This window comes from Manacus vitellinus, unplaced genomic scaffold (genome assembly GCF_001715985.3).
Source record: "Manacus vitellinus isolate BGI_N305 unplaced genomic scaffold, ASM171598v3 scaffold_5_pilon, whole genome shotgun sequence".
In the NCBI taxonomy this organism is placed as follows: domain Eukaryota; kingdom Metazoa; phylum Chordata; class Aves; order Passeriformes; family Pipridae; genus Manacus; species Manacus vitellinus.
Genome location: NW_021940682.1, coordinates 25,877,546 through 25,897,785, shown reverse-complemented (window position 1 = coordinate 25,897,785; position 20,240 = coordinate 25,877,546). Strand labels below are relative to the sequence as shown.

The following is a 20,240-nucleotide window of genomic DNA, read 5'->3' as shown; positions in this document are numbered from 1 at the left end:
GGCTCTGAGTAACCTGGTTTAGTGGAAGGTTCCTTGGTCGTGGCAGGGGATTTGGAACTAGATAATCCTTAAGGTCGCTTCCAGCCCAAAACATTCGACAACTCCGTGAAAAACTACTGGTGGACCAGACAAAGAATATTAATCTTACATACCTCACAGTCTACAGGCTATGTTAGCAATGAACTAGCTTCCGTGTTTTATTTTCATGACATGATAATATGCTATGCAATGATAGTGTCTGAGCAGCATTTGCTCAAAACCTATGCCAGGCTCTGAAAAATATACCTGTTTTGAGGTTACAATACTACCTTCATAGAGCCAAACATCATGGCCTATCTACCCATTTCAGCACACTACAGTGTCTACTGAAAGATTGTTTTTACTGAGGTAGCAGCTACATTCCCATTCAGTACTTCGGTGTCTCTTGTGGTTCATCTTCTATGTGCACATAATGGAAAGAATACAAAGGATTTACTTTCTACTAGGAAAAGAGAGACAGCAGAGACAGAAAGAAAAAAATGTGAGGGAAACTGAGGAACAGAGTAACAACCACATTCCAAAATGAGGGGTACTATCTGTCTTAAGAATATGTAAGACAAATACCATTAAATACCTGTGATTTATCATCAACATCCGCTCAAAACTTCTGCAAGGCAGAAGTCAATTCATATTGCAAGTGAGAAGCTCTGGTATCACTATCATTAAAAATCCGGTCATACAATTAATTGAAAGTCAACAGTACATAGTTTTTATATCATATAACTGTAAATTGATACAGTAATTGATACAGAGCTATTGTAAATGATACATTAGATCTTAATTAGGCAGGTGTGGCATAGCTGAGCAGAGACAAACCTAAACAGCTCAAAAAAAATTGGGGCCTAAGTGACTTACCCTGTATCCCACTGGATGACTGTACTAGAGCAGGAACTGAACCCAGCTCTTCAGTGTCCCAGTCCACAACCTTAATCACAAGGCTGCAAAGTTAAGCACATGTTTAAAGACTGGGTAGATGTGGGTATTTTATGGTGCAGTATGAATGTAAGTTGCAAGATTTATCAGTTGGATTCTACTAAATGAGTTAAATAAATGTGGTGTTAAATCTACATTACATTAGACATGACAAAACCCTGTAATTCAGCGTGGGTAGCCAGACAGCAGAGTTCAGCACTATACTGCTAGGTTTGTGCAAAGCACCTGAAGTGCTAGTCTTCTGCTGAGCTCCTTTCAGATCTTTCCCCTCCCCAAAAAGGACATAGGGAAAGTTGTGCATGTATGAGTTTCAGTATGATACAGTTTGGATGGAGCTGGATTATACAACTGTATATCACAGGTGCAAAGGGCTTCTGTGTCTAGAGTCAACATGAAACCACAGCCTCTCTGGGCATATATTTTGGTGAAGTCTTCCCTTGCAGCTAGACATACTTCAAAGTAAGACATCTTCCCTTCATCCTAAAACAGAATTACTATGGAAACAGCTCAGCATGTCTCTTACTCGTCTGGGCATGAAAACACGGGTCCTTGCAGTATTGGATAAGGACTATTTTCATTTGAATTAGAATAATAAACTATACACACTGGTCTTGAACAACATCCTCCAATCAGTTGTCCGCTACCTCTACCAGCTAAGCTGCCTTCTGAATACTACAATTCTGTGTAGTTCTGGATCTCCAGTTCTCGTTTCTACATATACGAAATTATTCTACTGTGAAGTCACTTTTTTTTGGCATATTTTGGCCTTAAACACTGGCTTCCATATTAAAAAAATAATCTCAACTTCATAAGGAAAAAACATACCTCTTCCTTCTTCAATAGAATGAATAACAATGATACAAGATTTCATGAACTGGTGACTGTTAACACTGTGCACAGCATTGCTTTGATTTCTTAATTTTTTTATTTAATCAAGCACCACAATGGGATAGCTGGTAAATTGTCTCTCTTGATATTACAATAAGTACTACATTTAACAACATTATTGACAGAAGTGGAATAACAACATTTCAATTTAAGCTCTTATAAATGCTTAGGAAAAAAATCATAAAATTACATGATTCATAGTGATTAAAGAGTTGGAAAATAATTTCAAAAGCAGTAATGCAAGGTGACATAACCATTAGCATCTTGATAGTACAAAAGAACTTTTCTTCTTCTAGCCATTTGTGATGCAACCTGAAAAATATATTAATTTTCCAGATTTGTTTCATCTGCTTCTGTGCGAGATTTTAATTGTCTAGTGTCCGATTTAATTCTTAGTCAATCAAGGTGAAGTTTATCACTGTCTTGAAAAGAGATCCCAGTTCTTATCACTTACTAGACTATTACTAATAGAATGCAAGCAAGAAGCTAACATACAGATGAATATCAAGTTATGTTCCATGTCAAATGCTAAAATTTTCAAAGTTATTACAAGCAGGCAACAAAACACTGTAGGTTAACAGTCTGCTAGGTTTCTGTAAGTGAAATTATTTACCACTACAAAAATACGAACTGCTTTTATCAGAAAAACTCTGATAGATGGTTTTATGTTGTATCTGTACTATCCTACTGACAGGATAGTCTTCCTGTCACTAGTTTCACTTAAAAATGTTCAGGTATGCCTTTTTACAAAACTGTGCTTAAAGGATGAAAATCCCCTTAGCCAATAAGCTTCAATGAAGAATTACACTTGCAAAATAAAACCAAAACATTTTCAGCACACTACAGTACAACTAAATTTCAAGTCTGATAATACAGAACTCACAAAAAAATATTGAAGTCATCAGTGAACTCAAGGCATGGAATATAAATTATTGATCAAAAGCTAAATAATAAAGCCATTGAATCCATACTCAAGTGTTGCAATACAAGGAAATGCTTTGCTTCCATTTCTCTTATATTAGGACAATCAAACTGCAGCTCCTAACAACTCCCTAGTCTTTAACAGTTTTTATATTTCTCTCTCTGCAGTTCTCCACTATAACTGTCGTGCTTTTTATAAAATCACAGAACTTTACTGTTTCATCTGCTGGTATTTCAGTAGAAAATTCAGACTATTTAACTGTAAAAACTCAGGATGTGACTCTACCCAGGTCAATCTTTTCAAAACATACTGATGATATGTTCTGCTATAATTTTCCCTACACTGCTCATAGTTTTTATCTGTTTATCATTGTTTACTAGTTCTTTTGACTTTTTACATCACAGAGATATTAAAGATTGACTTAAAAAAAATCAGGACAATTAAGTTAACGCTCACAAAAATACAACATTTAGTCTTTGGGTGTGCGGTATTTTGTGGACTCTTCACTTCATAAAAACACTTACTCATTTTAGCAGAACAGCTAATTTAATTTGCTTTTGTTACTTCTACTTAACTGAAAGAAATATTCTACTTCTGCTAATCCTAAAGGAAAATGACAATATTTCCTTTGTTTGAAAAAAGTGAAAGGTGTGCAAGCTGTTCTCCAGATGACAGCAATGAGCAGCAGGAAAATATAGGTCTAGTTTGTCACTACTTATTAGCCTTCTCAGCAAGACTAGGTAGATAGACCTGAGGGGCTCATTTTAAGGCTCACTGTCAATCACAGAAAGCAGAGGCAGCTCTAAACCTATGGCATGCTAACAGAGGTTATGAAACTGTTATATAGGAACTGTGCCTATCTGAACAAACACACGTATTCATCTTTATGTAGTAAAAGAGTAATAAACAAACTGGATAGTGCAAAATGGATATTAAAAACATTTAAAGCTAACAGAGCATACCCAGCTCCAGTGCAAATCACCTCTCAAGAATCAAGAAGAAAGAGCTTTTTTTATCTATTGGGCTGTAAAGAGTGGAAGAGGTCTCCCAATTGCCAGATAGGGACTGGGCATTGCCCATCAGGGGTAAAGAGGGTCTGTGGTGAGAACAGAGAGATCTATAGTCAGTTCCTCAAAACTTTACTGAACATCTTCAGCCCCTCACTCCCAGAGCTTAAAATTCCGTTAGGACTTCCTTCTCAAGTCAAGAAAACGAGCACCCTCAAGTGTGCTCAGTTACCTCCCAGCCTCTTTTTTTTTCCTTTCAATACATTGTGCATTACAGCTACATCCCCAGTGTGACAAGTTCATCCCATGCATGATAGCCTTTCCTCTCACCTCTCCCAACAAACACTTTTCTGGGAATGAGATAAGTGTGAATCAGCAAAGAGTTGCCCAGTCTAACTGTAACTTAGTTAACCACAAAAAATACCTGATGTTACTCTAAATATTTATGAGTTTATATTAATTAAAGCAAGAGGAGAAACTGTTAAATAATCACAAGAAATAGAGTGCAGGAAACTGGTTTGGTGGTACAGACCAGACTCAGAAACAGAGACTGCAAAAATACCCAGGGACCCCCAAATTCTTTGTGCAGTGTAGCACTACACAAGTTATTTTTAAAGATGGTATCACAGGTATCTCAGTGAAGCAGCACAGAGCTCTGAGGTCAGGATCGTCGGCATACCACAGGCCATAGCCATTAACAAACTAAATCTCTACAGAAAAGAAGGAAGGAAACACCCAATTTTTTTCTGCACATAATCCTTGAATAACATATCTATTTGGGCTAATCTGACTGTGCCTTATCTATGTTTATTTTGTTAGTTTTGCTGTTCTTGTCACGGAGGTTTAAAAAGAAGACAAAACTGAAGATTACTACACATTTAGGATTTGCCTTTTCATTTTACCGGTGGCTTTGGAGCACAATATTGGAAGAAACCTGTGAAGCAAAGTAATGATAAATGAGTAACTATGTTTTATACTTCTTTTTGGTTTAAATTGGAACAGGATTTATTGGTTTACCACTTTGTAATATATTCCCCTCACCTGATGGTATTTGCCAGATATAAGTTCCTTAAACACAGGGAAGAAAATGAAAAATGTTTGGACTATACTGAAGGTGGAGACATAGTCATGCACTTCATAGAAAGGCTGTTCACCTTATATTAAGAGACTTCAACAGGTATTTATAGTAAAGCTTTATCAGCAGAAGATTACAGAACAGTTCTGACACTGATACTTAGAATGTGTTACATAAAACCACTCTAATTTTACCTAGAATAAAATACATTTGAAATAATATATGTAGGAGAAAAACAGAACCTCATATAAAATGTGTGTAGGTTTTCTTACCATGTGTTTGAGGTTTTCCCTCCCTCCCCCTATTCTTTTATACACTTGCGAGAATTATCCATCCATCTGTGTACACATAAAAAAGCACCAATGTACTTTACACATTTCTAAGTTTTGTGTCACCTTCTCCATCTTGCATTATGATTAACTTGAAAAATCTAGCAAGCTTTAGCTCTAATAACCACTTCCTTTTCTCTGTTGTTCAGAAGGCTGCAATTTGCTAAAATGATGCAAAATTATTGTTAAAAGCTAAAAACATCCTTGTCTCAGCCACGTGCAGAAAACATATCACCACAGACTACATTACACATCCAAGTTCCTGCAATCACAGCACAGGAGAAAACCTTCAATCTGAAGTGACATTATAGTTATTTTTTCAAGTTTGAGTAATGAAGTGCCATAATCCCTGAAGGTTGGTTGGTTTGAGGTTTCAGGGGTTTTTTGATTTTTTTTCTAAAATGAGAAATTATTAATTCCTTTAATACATTTATATTTGATCTGAATTAAATTTACCGTCACTGGCAGAGTAACTTTAAAAGCACCTGACAGCATGAAACTAACACCCTAAGAAGCACACTAATGGATCCTTTCTGTTGGTTCTAAGAAGAATCCAAAGGGCTTGCAAAAGTAGCAACTAACTACAATAAACACTGACTTTAAAAGGGACACATCTACACGAAATAAACTGTTGCAATGCATTATCCTTGAGACTACATCTTGACACCATATTCAGGATGAAATTATAGAGAATATAAACATTTTCATGATACACTTTAAACTATGAATCATTTTGTTTCAAAAATTGTTCATTAACAAATGGGTTTTTTTTCAACTAATAGTGATAAGTGATTAGTTCTATACCGTGTCTAGTAGTCTAGACAGGATTGCTATCCACTGAAAAGCTACAGGTTTTGAGAAACTACATTCAACATGTTCTCTCAGTTAATATTAGTCATAGATGAAGAAAATTTTAGGTTCCACACAAATCATTAATCAACCACTTAATGACTTACTCTCCAGAATAAAAGAGAAAAAATGGCAGTTAAATGAGTGAAAAAAAATTTACAGTAACTAAATATAAAAGAATTTAGACTTTATCCTGGAGATAGAACATTTGAAAGTAGAAACTTCATTTTTACTGCTTGAACTGAGAGAAAACAAATTGAGAATTATACATTTATTATATTTTAAGTTCATTTCTATCTTCCTTAATCACATCAGTTGTGTCATTCAACTTCTGAAATTCACCATGAGTAAAATGCTGTTCTTTACTTTCTATACACATTCACTTTCTGTATCATAAAAAGTGATCAGTTTGTTTTGAATTCATCTCAGCAATTAGCTACAATAGGATGTGCCTTAATGTAGTATAGCAGGGTACAGTATAGCATAGGATAAAAAAAACTAATCCTGCACTCATAGAGGAAGGAAAGTCTCTAGCCTCATACTTCAAACTGCATACAAGACCATAGATGGTCAATGAACAAACAGCCTGATGTTACTGTTCTAAGTGAAAGGTAACTTGTTATTTAGGAAAATAGTTAACCGTCTAACAGCACAAGAACAGATGCTGTCTCTTAGTGTAATGATTTAAATTATTCATTATCAGTAAAAGAAAAAAAACAAACGAAACCTTTTTCCCCCCTCCTACAGAATTTTGGTCTTTTTGTCAACAGTAAATCATGAGCAAATGGTCAGGAGTTAAAAGCTAAAAAGCTAGGAAGTTAAGGTGTGAAGCTCAGTACTGCTAAATTCTAAAAGACCAAAAGCCTTGATTTATTGACCAAGTACTATAAAGAACACTTTAGCACAACAATAACCAGGTCCAATATAATGCAGCCCTCCATAAAAATGTGTTTTGCTTAGCCGCTAGCTTGACCACTAGTTAAGGTCATATCAAGAACTTTCACTTGTAAAATGAGGAAATGGCATCTTAGAAGAATCTGCTACTAACTTAAATGGATACCTCTTTCTAAATAAAGAGAATATGGGTTTTTCCTCATAGGTTCTGGTAAAAATTAAAAGAAAAACCTGACAGAAAAAGCAGGTTTTACTGTGCCTATCTTTGCTAACTTCAAAACCTGCAAGGTTAGCATCATCATTTAGGTACAACTAGTTATATCACAAAACTTACCTCCACCATTTTTCTGACACAGATATGGGAATCGCCACACATTCCCCAATCCCACAGAAAATCCAACTTGAGCAAGGATATACTGGAGTTTGCTGTTCCAAGCAGGTCTTTCATCTTCTACATCTGAGCCTTCTTCAACATCTACATCTTTTTCTTCCCGGTCATCAACCATAAGTTCACTCTTCTTAAAGGCATCATCAGAAGAGTCCTCATTAGAGAGCAGGTCCTTAACTGACTCAATGACTTCATCATCTAATTCTCTTTTCACTACCTTGCTGTTCTTAGGCATTTGTAATACGAGACAAACACCAAGAAGGGAAGTTCAGCTGAGACAGACAGACAAACACTGAAGTAAGCTCTCCCTCTGCTTGGACAAAAATACTGAAGAAACAGATTGAAGACGGTGCCTGATGAGTCCTTGATACCAGCGAATCAAGAGTAATGACTTCTGTTTCTGAACGTTTGTTCTACCAAAAGTATCTGTGGGGGAAAAAAAATAAAAAAAGATATTACACTACTATGCAGAGGAAACTTAATTTTGAAATCACGTGCTTTGTTTTACCCATTTCTGCTTAATGATTTGACAAGAGGAGAAAAAGAGAAGGAAGGGATGTTAGCCACTTCCAAACTGTAGGAAATAATTGGTCTTAAATATTTATATAGAGTACATTTCATTCATTTGCTGAGGGTTTTGTTTTGGTTTCGTTCCTAAAGACTGATGGGCTAATTGCTCGTATTTTGATAGCATAACAAGATTCTTCTTAGCAGGCATAATGGGATATGCACTTTACATAAAATTTAGGAACCCAATTCCATTACTTCCTGACTTTACAGTTGTACTTGAATTTATTAAAAGTATATTTTAACCTAAGTAGATTAAGTTGTTCAGTCCATTTCAGAAAGTCATGCATCAATTAAAATTTTTATATATGGTATGCACTTGGGGACTTATTTTCCTGTTATTCTTCACCAAGGAATATATAATCACAACCATAGTTTCGAAGGAGAGATGCTCATCTCTTACGAGCTTTGATGCTTTAGATATTTTTAATTATTTCCTATTTCTAAGAAACTATCTGAAATATCTGAAAAGCCATAACCAAATACACTTAAAAGGCCTACTGTTTCAAACTTATATGTACGGAGACAAAAATGCCCACATTTGAATATGTGTTTTTCTTAAACACAAGGAATAATTTAAAAAGACAGTCAGACTTGCTTGCAGCTGCTGTACTGAAGGTAACCATAATATTTTGGGGAGGAATGTTTTTCAGTAAATTCTTCTCTAATCACATGGGATAAAACTAGTATGTGCAAAGCCATCTGCACAATTAAGAGTCTTAAAAGGGATTTAAATTATGTGTTAAGCTTCATGAAAGCCCTAAAGAGGGTACACACAAGAAGTCTAATCAAGAACTGCTAACTGATGAGAGTCAGAAATTACTCCAGGAAACATAAGACCTTTCAGCTTTTGCTTATGGACTTGCTGCAACATCTGGTCTGTAGTACAAAGGCTGTATCATGTCCTGACAAACTCTCATGCAGTGGAGAACTGCAAGGTACAGTTTGCACAGGAACTGAGAGATGAAGCACCTCATGGCTGCTTCTGTGACAGACCCAAAGGAAAGACGCTAAGCCCCTGGAACGCAGCACAAAGCTTATCAAGATGAGACTTTACAGCAACAGAAATAAAACCTCTGCCACCACAAGTACTATCACTAGCCTCCTAGCCAACAGGGCAATTACCTTTTCCAATAATTTCCAAGGATTTGGAAGTTGAACTTCACTCCAGTTGCCTACTGAACTCCATTGTAACTTCTTTTCACTCATTCCCTAGACTCCCAATACTGTCTTCTCACTTTTCCTTCTGTTACTGCCTCCTCTCAGCAACTGCAGCTCTGGCAGTCAGCCCAAATTTTTTAAGCACAGTAGAGCCTACTTGGCTTGTGATCTGTTTCATGTTCACCAATGTCACTGGAGGGTTCAGGGTCCTATAAACCGTCCTTCTGCCATGCAGTGGAACTAGTATTAGGCTTTGACTTGATACCAGTTCTTAAAAAAAAAATTAAGCATATGAGCTATACACAGAACAGTAGAATGGGGAAAGAGAGCTGTTTAGACAATAGAGAAATCTTAACACAGTATCCTTCATATCTGGGCTAAATAATGTCTGTTTGAGCCTCTTTTTATCTGTTCTGTCCTTTGCATTGCGAAGTCTTCAAAGGACTCCACCCTCTTGTAGTTCATATATGATGAGCTCTTAGCTCTGACTGAGATACCTATGTAGACACGAAATGTATACACCAGTAATACATTATATTGAAGCATTTAAGCAGTCCTAATGGAGCTTTGGACTATAAACCACAGCATCTGGTACTTCAAACACTACTTTTAGTCACATTTCAAACATTTTTTTTCCTTTTGTTCCACTGATGTAAATTAGAGCAGCTTCTCAGTTCCTGTAATTAGTAACAAGCTCAGGGATTACATTAAAATGAAACAATTTTTTCTCTGTATTTAATATAACAGCTGCACATGTGGAACTGTCTGTAGGTCTGAAATCCTTCTCTAACTGCAATAAGCAAAAGAGATTTTCAGTCAAAAAGGCACAAGTCATCCATTAGTATTTACTGAAATGTTCTAAAAGGTCATATCTATATTAATTATTTCAGATTCAGTAACTTGCAGGGCAGCAATATGATTTACCTGGAGCTCTCACAATTGAGTCAATTCCACCAGAAATTGCATCATTCTATCCTATCATGCATTAAACATTGTATTGCTACACTTCAAGATAAACTAGGCTTGATACTTTTACGCCTAGCATAATACCGTATTAATTTCCCTTTAATTAACCTTCCATTAAGCAGGACATTATCCACAGAACTACCATTATACAGACTTGCAATACTTGCAGGGCTTGAGAAAATGTGGGAGACATGCTCAGCAGAATGGTCCACGGTTTTAACAGTACTGGTTTTCTAACTGAATATGTTATTATTGGCCAGACTGCACCAAGGATACAGGACAGTCCTTCAGGACACATCACAAATCCAAAGGCAGTCCTCAATTATCAGAGTTAACAACTTGGTCTCTGTATTAAAGGAGTTGGTACTAAACCAAAAGAGGAGTCCTACCTCACCAGATGCTACCATCAGGTACAAAGGTTTGAAGTGTGGTCCCAGCTGGTTTGTGCAAGGACCCTGCCAGTCTATGCTCAGTGCTCCCAGATCACAGTCAGTGATGTGCACAGAAGCCTCTCTCTTTGATCCAAGTTAAACCCACGCAGAAGGCTGATATCAAACTACTCAGCTCAAGCTCAGTCTAGATATGAATGCTCCCGAGTGAAGACTGAATAGGGAGAAACTGAATAAGGTTACTCACCAGCACAGTTTAGATAAACATGAACCACTGAACAAGCTTGCTTTCTCTTTTTTTCCCCCCATATCAGAGTATTGAACTTTAGCAATTCAACATATAAAATGTTATTTTAGGTTCCCACATCATTTGGATGTAGTCCAGTATTGAACTGAAGTTCTTCATCAGCATCAAATTAGGAAATATCACACCAAATTCTCTTAAACTCCTTCTTCAGTTAGTTCCACCACTAGTTACCTTCTACACTGCCCCATGCAGTAATACGGCATTATGTGATGGACGTTTTCTCCTAAGTATCATTTAAAAACTTAAATAACAAATCACCATTTTACTAAGGATTTATAAAACTAAGTATTGTTACATTAGGACTCCAAGTCCTAAATCCTGTCAGGAATTTTAAAACATTACTATGCTATTACCAGTACCTTGGATTAAAAGTAAAATGTCTAAAATATCATTTAGCCCTATTAAAGCTGTTTGTTTGTAGGTTGGAATTTTTTTTTCTGTCTTGGATTTAGATCATGGAATTTGATCAACTGGTTTAGCTCTGATTTCCAGGCAGTTTGTCATCCTTTTCGTGACTCAAATGACATCACCTGTCAGATAAAACACTGAAGGGAAATTTTTATCATCACATTTACTGAAGAATATGTTTCTCTGGACTTTTACACAGCTGAAATAAGCAAATAAGGATGGTATCCCTTTTTACATGTAAAATTACATCTACAAAAAAAATCTAAAATTAAACGGACAAGTCTCTGTATTGTTTGTGGGAATTTAACTGAACGGAAACTGATAAACAGCTAGAGGAAATTGGTTCAGCTAGAAGAACATTTAGAAAATTATTCCGTCAGTGAAATAACACCAATCTATAATCTGAGTTAGCATAAACAAATTTTTGGAAAAAACTTACTAAACCAAACACATAAGCTAGATTTTGACTAGGTCTTACTAGCATTGTCCCAAATCTTCATTCGTGAAGCCTAGCCACGATGACTAGCATTGTCCCAGATATTTTAAAATCTATTTCTTTCTCATAGTGGGACATAAAACAGAGTGAGTCTTTTTTGACATATCAAGCAAACTCTAGACTCCAACTTTCTCTCTCAAAACACAGTGAGAATTTTGTTATTCTTCTATGGAGGAAGAATCAAGCCTTAATGCATCAGCATGCAGAAGTAAAGTAACCTGATTAGACTGCCACATTACTAGCAGATTAAGCAGTAATAATCCCTTGCAACAAGGAATTCAGACCCAAAATAGCTCTCTGGGAGATCCAGGCTCACTAGAGAATTTTTACTTCAGTTGCAGGCCTGCATTCAGAAATCCTGGCAAATTCACAAAATCCACTGACCAAACTGCAAGCATTTGCAGTAAGACCCAAAGGAACTTCATTAGTCAAAGCACCAAAAGACACACTGAAAAACTTCGCTTCACACTCTTTTCTCACAGTCTTTCTTGTATGGAATGTGTAGTAAGGGAGTTATGCTGATTCTGTCCGACACTCTCTGCTCCTCTTCACCGTTACACTGGTAATGAATCTTGTATCAGGCTCCTTTCGACACATCTCTATCAGACAGCTCTTCATGCCAATATACAGGCACCCACTAGAAGAACATATACTTCTAGTTGTCTCAACTGTGTAATACAAGTTAACAACTAAAAGTTATGAGGCTGGAGATTTTGCCAACATGTACAGAAAAACAGGCACAAAAAAAGTCTCACCAATTTGAAAGTATAAATGAGTACAACTGCCCCATGCATTTGTAAGGTAATTTCATGTTTAAAACATCCCACAATATTATTGCAACAACTAACTAAATGTTAAAGAACTTCTAGCGTTGCTTTTCTGACATAAATTACAACACAATAATTTTACATTGTGTTCCTTTTTAAAACCAGCAGTTCCCTCTGAAAAGGAAAGGCCAAAAAACTCTCCATTCTTTTCTAACACAGTGTACTTTTTTAGATTTTTATAATCTTACTTTTACATATGATGAAAACGTAGCAATTTGGCAAAATTACCTACATTTAATTTTTAATGCATTACAAATAATCCTCAAATCTTCACTGATCAGTAACTGTTTCAATCTTCAATATGAGTTGGAAAGAAAGGGGAAAAAGTTAAAATCATGAGTTCATACTTCATAAAAGACTATAAAGAAAGTCCAGACTTTCTAGAAGGTTATTGTCATATCATAAAACCAAACAAAAAACACAAACAAAAAAACAGACCAAGAAAAGAATGGGTACCTTTTTAAGTTCAATGTTTGTCATTAAAGGAATAAAGAGATCAATGTTCTGTTCTTCAGAGCACTGTGTTCTTCTCCTATGAAGTAGTTAACATACCAATATGCTACACGAGGGTAGCAAAATGCAATAAAAAGCTGCAGCCAGTTCACATTACTTTAATCTCGGCTTTGAAAAAATGCAGTGTACCAGCCCAGTCCCACAAGCTTACGTCTCACATTCCTGTTCACCAAATCTTCACCTTGACTCCCAATGAAGAAACCAGGATGATTCAGCAGAGGACACAGAACTAAAAGTCAGAATCCTCATCATGGTATATGTTCACAGAAGATTTTTATTGATATTCATGCCAAAGGTTTCAGTCTGTATGAAATCACTGCAGGAGAACTATACGCAAAGGTAAAGAAGAGGAGCCTTTGCACCAAAAGGAAACCTACAGAATGCATTTTAAACATGAGTCTATGAGCTGGGAAGAAGTACAATAGGAACAACCAATATAGAAAAACAAAAACCAAAATTTTAGGAGTAAGGGACTGCTGTGAGTCTACAAAAAGGAATCTGGCCACTGGTGCAGACTGGCTTAGAAGAACAGCTAATGACCATCACATTTGAGTGAGAAAGAGAGGAGGAAGACTGCAGGAGCAGACCAGGTTTTGTGGGAGTACTGTGATTGTGAAGAATGGCTATCACTGGGGGAATCTGTGTACAGATAATTATTTCAGCAAGAGTTACACTGTGTTACAGTACTCATTGCACAGACTGAATTACTGCTGCAATGCAGCATTGTGTTCTTTGGCGGAAATAGGAATATGCACCATAGCCTTTTTGCCTAGCCAAGCCCATTTGTATCTATCTACTGAAGCAGCCATTATGCTGCTCTTCAGCATGAACTACATGATCTAGCATTTTGCCCTACCTAGTTTAATACAGCCTGTCAGTAACAGATAGAGATTTGATAGGTGCTTATCGTAATTATTCTACACAAACTTGCATTAGCATGTCTCAGAAAACATCAGTGAAGAATGCAGAGAAATCAATGTTATACGTACACAACACCATTAAAAAAGGAGCTCTGTGGGCTATGGGAGACTTGAAAGCATTAGAAAAAGTGAATGTTTTTTATTCTGTTGTCTATATAATGAAATAATTTACACTATAGCAAAACTATCTAAAAATGCAAGACTAAATTCACACCTTCTGCAGATATAGGTAGTTACACAGACTTCAGTAACACTGCATTTGTTTCATATTGTTGGGAAGTTTATTCTCAGTTCCTACAAAATGTTCTTCCTGGCTTCATCTTACATCAAGACCCTGCACAGATTCAAATGCAGACAATTTCTGTCCCAGATTAGTCTCCTTAAACTTTAGTTAGAGGAGAATACTTTCTACTATTATAAGACAAACAAAATGATTTGACAAAAATAGCAAAGTTTCTTTCTCAGGATTGTTCATTATCAATAGACTTGATCTTAACAGCTTGTATTACTACTTTCAAATCACTGTCCAAACAGAAATACTTAAGAGACAGATTGTTACAACCTAGAGCTCTTAAATGTCATTTTGCTCTTTTCATTGAACATAAACTCTAAAGATTTTATTGCTTTACTGTAGTTTCTCACCTGCTTTCACAGATTTCTCAGTATTTGCTTCTCACAAATCAACTTCAGTTATATACTTCACAGACTTACAGTATGAGCTAACTGTAATCTCCATCCTATTCAGATGGAGAAAATGTATCACTTATTCTGCAGTCTTTTATTTACATGTACTTTATTGAAGAAACAAATTCAGTAGTTACCACTCTTCCAGCTGAAGACAAGTAAAGTAATCTCACCAACTATGAAAAAACTCTACCCCTTGTTGGTCAAACTCGCAAGGTGCAACTACTGGCAACTTGAAACAAAATCTCCATTTTGTAACTTCACCATATAAGATACAAGAGGACCATGGGTTTATTGTACAATCTTATCACAGTTCTCAGAAGTGAGAGGATATAAAAGTATATTTAGTATTTCATTAAAGTACTAATGTTAATTTAAGTCGTAAAATCAAGTACTGAAAGTTTGACTTTATCAGACACATAGTTGCCCTGAGACCCTAATTGTCTGCCCTCAGTTTACTTGTTTTACAAGTAAATCAAGCAGTCCTTGGGAAGAATTTCTGTGATTATTTCTTCCTCTGTTTTTTATGCATAAGCAAACAAGCTGAACTGATCATAGATGAGTTAGCAGAAATCTTACTTCCTCTGATTATTTAATTTCATTATATAAATCATGCTTTTAAGTAATGTTACAATAAATCCCTATGTTTTTAAAAAGAAACACTGCAAATGTCTTATTGGACTTACCATCCCTTCTCCATTTTGGCTTAAGGAGAGCATGCTGAATCATTAACACTGCAGTACACATTTCTGACTCTTGAAATGCAAAAATACCGTTTGCTAGCAGCAAAAAACTATTTTCCCAAATTGGGAAGTAGACTAGTGGCACCATGACTCAAGGCACTGCTGTCCACAGCGTTACATAACCTTTTCCTTTGCTTTCTCCCGTACAAATAAGGAATCCCTAGTCTTAAGAGTGAAGGATAAGAATGCAGAGATCTGTTTCAGTGTAGACATATGGGAAGTTCAGCCCAGTTATTGCCATCGCCTAAAGCAACCATTCTGGTAGTTACCACCGTGCTTTCACATTACTTTGTATGGGCTTGCCAGGTTTTGTGCTTCCAGCTCTTCAGTAGAATAGCACTGTTTTGTCAATGATACTTTTTTTCCTAAAATATTTGAGAACGTTTTTCCAATAATGGCAACGTTACTTTGAATCAATTTTCAAGGAAGAAGGGAGTTGCTCAAGATGCCACCTGCTGATATGTCAAAGTTATTCTGCAACTGAGAATTCAGAGATCTTTAAAGTCACATGGAAAAGCTGCTACCATTGCTATGGTGATCTATAAAACACAGGACTGAAAACTGTCCTTCTAAAATCAACAGGTATTTTGTCTTTTAATTAAGAATACTATTGCTTGATATGAGTGAAACAGCACAATGGAAAGTACTTGGGGATACAGGTGAACATGTCCTTATATTGTGTAAACTTCTGGTTGTACTCTAGAGAATTTCAGAAAAAAGTCTTCCCAAAAAGATTCCTACCATGAATACTTCCCAAGTGCTGTAATTCCTTGCCACCTGAGCAGCAACTACTCCAACAGATCTTAACAATGCAATTTGTATCAAAAGGAATAGCAGCAATTAGTAGGTTGTACTTCTGAATAACCTGTGATATTTTTATTTTCTGACAAATTCAGTATTTTAAAAGTTTTGCGCATACAGGCTTTTGCAACGTGAAAAGAAAAAAAACTCTCTAAGAATAAGACATGAAAGGTCAACAGGAATCAGCTTATGCCGTAAAACTAGTTTCAAGATGCCTTGGCAGTTTCACATACTCAAGTTGCACTACTGGTGACACATTTGAACAGCTATATCTGTGCATTTCTCATGCACAGATCAAAACCCATGGGACTTTTTGTTCTTGAGTCTCAACTGCACAGCTGAGCCCAAAGGGAGTGTCTGATAGGCACTGAATGCAGGCTGTAATTCTATCATTATCTTAAGATGGTCTATGTGCAAACAAAAATTTTCTGTATGAGCCAAGACAAAATTAAGCAATCTTTCCTAAGTATTTTTTACCGTTTCCTTTTTAATGTGATGCTGATAATGGGAAATACACTGCTAAACAGAAAGAAGCTGAGTATGTTGTCATTATTTTTTTAATCAAATGGAGTAAGCTGGCTGCAAAATACATCCAGTGTACATCAGATAACAAAATCTTTACCTTATTTATAATTTTCTTTGGAGAGGGGAAACAGAGAATTGGATCCCTGTCACAGCAACTCATCGACAGTGACGTACTACTTAAAAATTATTAGGCTTCTCTTAGAAATCCACCTTACAGCAGTGAATTTGTTATGTAGCAATACCACATGGAAAATAAAATGGTGGATGTGGTCTTTTACAAATAAAACAAAGTGCAATTTACTTTAACACATCAAATCCCATCACAACCCCTCATTTGGCAGGTCAGTGTGACTGTGCAGCCACATTTCAATCGTCTCATTTACTTCCACAACAAAAGCAACAAAATTCTTCTTGTGTAGAAATTCCAGTCTGCTCTAATACTACAAAAATGAGAACAAAACCAGTCAACGTGAGCATAGAAAATAAGAAGGATTAACAAGCAAATCAAAGAGAAGAAGAAGAAGGAGAAAACTGAAGGTCTGAATCCAGTCGGTGGATATGCCGTCGCACACGGTGGGCTGCAACCATCAAAATCCCGAACAGAAAATAAACCCAAGAGGCACGAAGGTAGGGAGAAGGTCCTCATTACCATACCCACCCAAACATGGCTGACACCGGGGCGCACCAGCCCCCCGCCCGCCGGGGTTGCCTCCGCCTTCGCGGGGCGAGAGACGCGGGCGGCGCTGCGCTGGGAGGCACCGGGCCGGGCGACGCCCACGCTCCGCGGCAACAATGCAGCGCCCGGGCCCGGCCCTTGCCCCCGGCGGCGATGGTGCCCCGGGCAGCTTCCTCACCGCCCGGCACGGTGAGGCTCGCGCCCCTGCCTACCAGAGCCCGGGGCAGCCCGTGCGGGGAGGCGCATCTCCACGGTGCTCCCGGGATGGAAACAGCCCTCGCCCCCGCTCCTTCCGAAACACGCGCTACACATGCATTCGAGGTGTTTTACGCAACACGCGGGAGATGAATGAAATTTCTTTCACTCGCGGTAGAAAAAGGATGTAAATTCTTCGCCCTTCCCAATAACAATAACTGAAACAGCCCTGTACATCCTTTTAACCTACCGCCGAGTTAAAGCACATGGGCGGCTTCCAAGGGGCGCTCGCTATTGTTTCCCGAGGGCCGGCTCTCTCACCACCAGCGAGAGCTGGCGCCGGGGCTATTGGTGAGTCAGCGCTCTCTGGTGCTGGACGAGATCCCCCTTGCCCCCCGCAGGAAGGGGCAGCGGCAGACAGGAACCCCCCGCCACATCATGCCCTTTCCCGCCCGGCGACGACACACGAGACCGGCGGGCCGCACGGCAGCGCTGCGGAAAGCCCGGGGCCGCCCGCGCCCAACTGCCGCCCGCCGCCCCGCGCACACCCGCACAGCGCTCGCCGCCCTGCTGTGCCCGTGCCTTTTTCTTGCCTGCCGTGCCGGGCCTTACCTCCGCAGCCTGGCGTCAGCTGCGGAAAAGGGGGTCGGGTCCCCCGCGGTGCCGGATGCGAGCGGGGCCGTGCGAATGGGCCGAGCCTCAGCGGCGGGCAGGCGGCGGCAGGCCAATCTGCCCAGCCCTCCTGCGGCGGCGTTTAAAGACAGACATAAAAAGCGGCGGGGGGGAGATGAAAGGGAGAGGGCAGCGCCGGGCCGGCGGGAGCCGCCCTCCTAGATCGCAGGAGGAGCGTCGCCTCACCACCCCACGCCGCCCCCCCCTCGCCTTGCAGCAGCATCTCCTCGCCGGAGCGGCGGGAGGAGGTAGACGCGGCAGCGGGAGGAGGAGGGAGGCGCCATCAGCAGCGCCGCGCCAAAATCCCTGCGGCCACGCTTAGGCACCGCGGGTGCCTCATTTCTATGCTCATCTCTATCCTCTGCCGCCTTCGCTCCCCGCCCGAACGCGTGACGACTCCCAAGTCCCTTGTGCCGCTCACACGGGCTGCGAGCGGCCCGCCCTGGGCTTCCTGGCGGCGGGAGGGAGGAATATGGGCAGGGGGTGGCCTCCGGGGAGGCCTGGAGGCGGGAAGTGGGCACACAGGTGGGAGCTTCCTTGGGGAACGTGGAGGTTTTCCAGAAGAAGAGGTTGAAGGGGAATGAGGAGTGTGAGTCCCAGGAAGGAAAAGGGGGCAACCAGGAGCAAGGGGGCGATCGCAGCGAGTACCTCTGTGTGCTAGAGTCCGGGAGGCGGCTGGGAGCGACCACGGGTAGAGAATCACAGAATATGCTGAGTTGGAAGGGGCCCACAAGGATCATTGAGTCCAGCTCTTAACCCTGTGCAGGACTGTCCCCAAGAGTCACACCATGTGCCTGAGAGTATCATCCAAACGCTTCTTGAACTCTGGCAGGCTTGGCGCTGTGACCACAGTGGACTGAGTAGGAACAAGCCTAGAGGCTGAAGGAATGGAGAGTGGTTGTCATTATTACTGGTTAAAAATCATACCTCAGGTTTATGGTCTTGAACTTCCAGGACAGTGATTCAGACCTCTCTGTAAAATCTGTTGCGTATTTCAATAAAGACAGTTTCTTGTTAAATGAGCCTTTTGCATACAAGTATCATTAATATTCTCAGTGCATGTAAATGACATTTTTTGGCATGCTGGCTAAATGTGAAATTAGATAGTATTGCGTCTTGCTCCTTTTGAATCTGTCACTGTTGTTAATGTTCTCTCTTTGTGTCAATGTTAGCTCAGCACTGAATTTCAGCTTCAGCTATTGCAATTCAGAATATTGTGGATTGTAAACTGAGTAATATCAGTAATTATCAACTATAATGGTTTGTATAAGAAGCAGCCATTACTATTTTTTCCACTTTTTTTCAAAAAACCTCATGATCCAGTAATTCTGAATCACATCTTTTTCAACCTAAATTTTTTATTTTTAAAATAGCTTATTTGGTTAAGAACTGAAGCAGTCCATTCAAGAAATTAAAATTACACTTTGTCTCCAACCATAGCAGAAGGATTAATTAAAAAAAAAAAAGTAAAGATGTTTTATGTAAGTTGCCTATTTTGACTGATTTTATGATAACAAACATGTTGAGAAACTTCAAGTGAACAGCACAGAACCCCTAAGTCACTGTGACTTCTTATTGCAGCATCATTCAGGCTGCTCTTAGTTCTCTAGGAGATGGCATCTGGTCAGGATTCTGAAGAAGATTTTTCCTTATTACTCAGAACATGAATTATTTCCTTGGACATAGTAAGCATGGATTGCTGACTGCGGTATCTAGTTTTGTGTTCCAGAGACATTTAGAAAGGTACCTCCCCAGTCTGGGGCAAATCAAAGTGCATTGCAAGAATTGGGTCTGTCTAGAGATTAAAATACTCATTTCCAGGAACACTGTAAATTGAGGGTATGGCTAGTTAGGATTTGAAATGTGTGTTTGAAGTTTAATTTTCACTAAATTGAAAGTTTAAATATAATTAACGGAATGGTATATTGACCATCGTTTCTTCAGCAGAATAAATGAAGTACATACCCTATTTTACTCAGAGAAAAATGAATTAGCATTCAGAATATTATTCAGATAGATACAAACTGTCATGTAAACAAACGTATGAATTTTGTTTTTGAAAATAA

The 20,240-nt window shown here is 38.7% G+C and overlaps 1 protein-coding gene across 3 annotated transcripts in view; it reads right to left on the bottom strand.

Moving 5' to 3' along the window:
* The window catches only part of SLC6A15 (solute carrier family 6 member 15), a 35,676-nt gene extending 17,853 nt beyond the window's left edge, over positions 1-17,823 (bottom strand). Inside the window, exons 1-2 of one of the 3 annotated variants that reach the window (XM_018080857.1) lie at positions 17,753-17,823; positions 7,271-7,750 (exon numbers count right to left, since the gene is read on the bottom strand). In XM_018080857.1, the coding sequence (XP_017936346.1) occupies positions 7,271-7,559 (289 nt within the window). In that variant the 5' untranslated portion in view covers positions 7,560-7,750; positions 17,753-17,823. Of the gene's footprint in view, positions 1-7,270; positions 7,751-9,016; positions 9,101-12,901; positions 13,046-17,752 lie in introns of those variants that run through there. The other 2 variants (XM_018080856.1, XM_018080859.1) reach the window with 2 other exon arrangements.
* Positions 17,824-20,240: the final 2,417 nt, after the last annotated feature.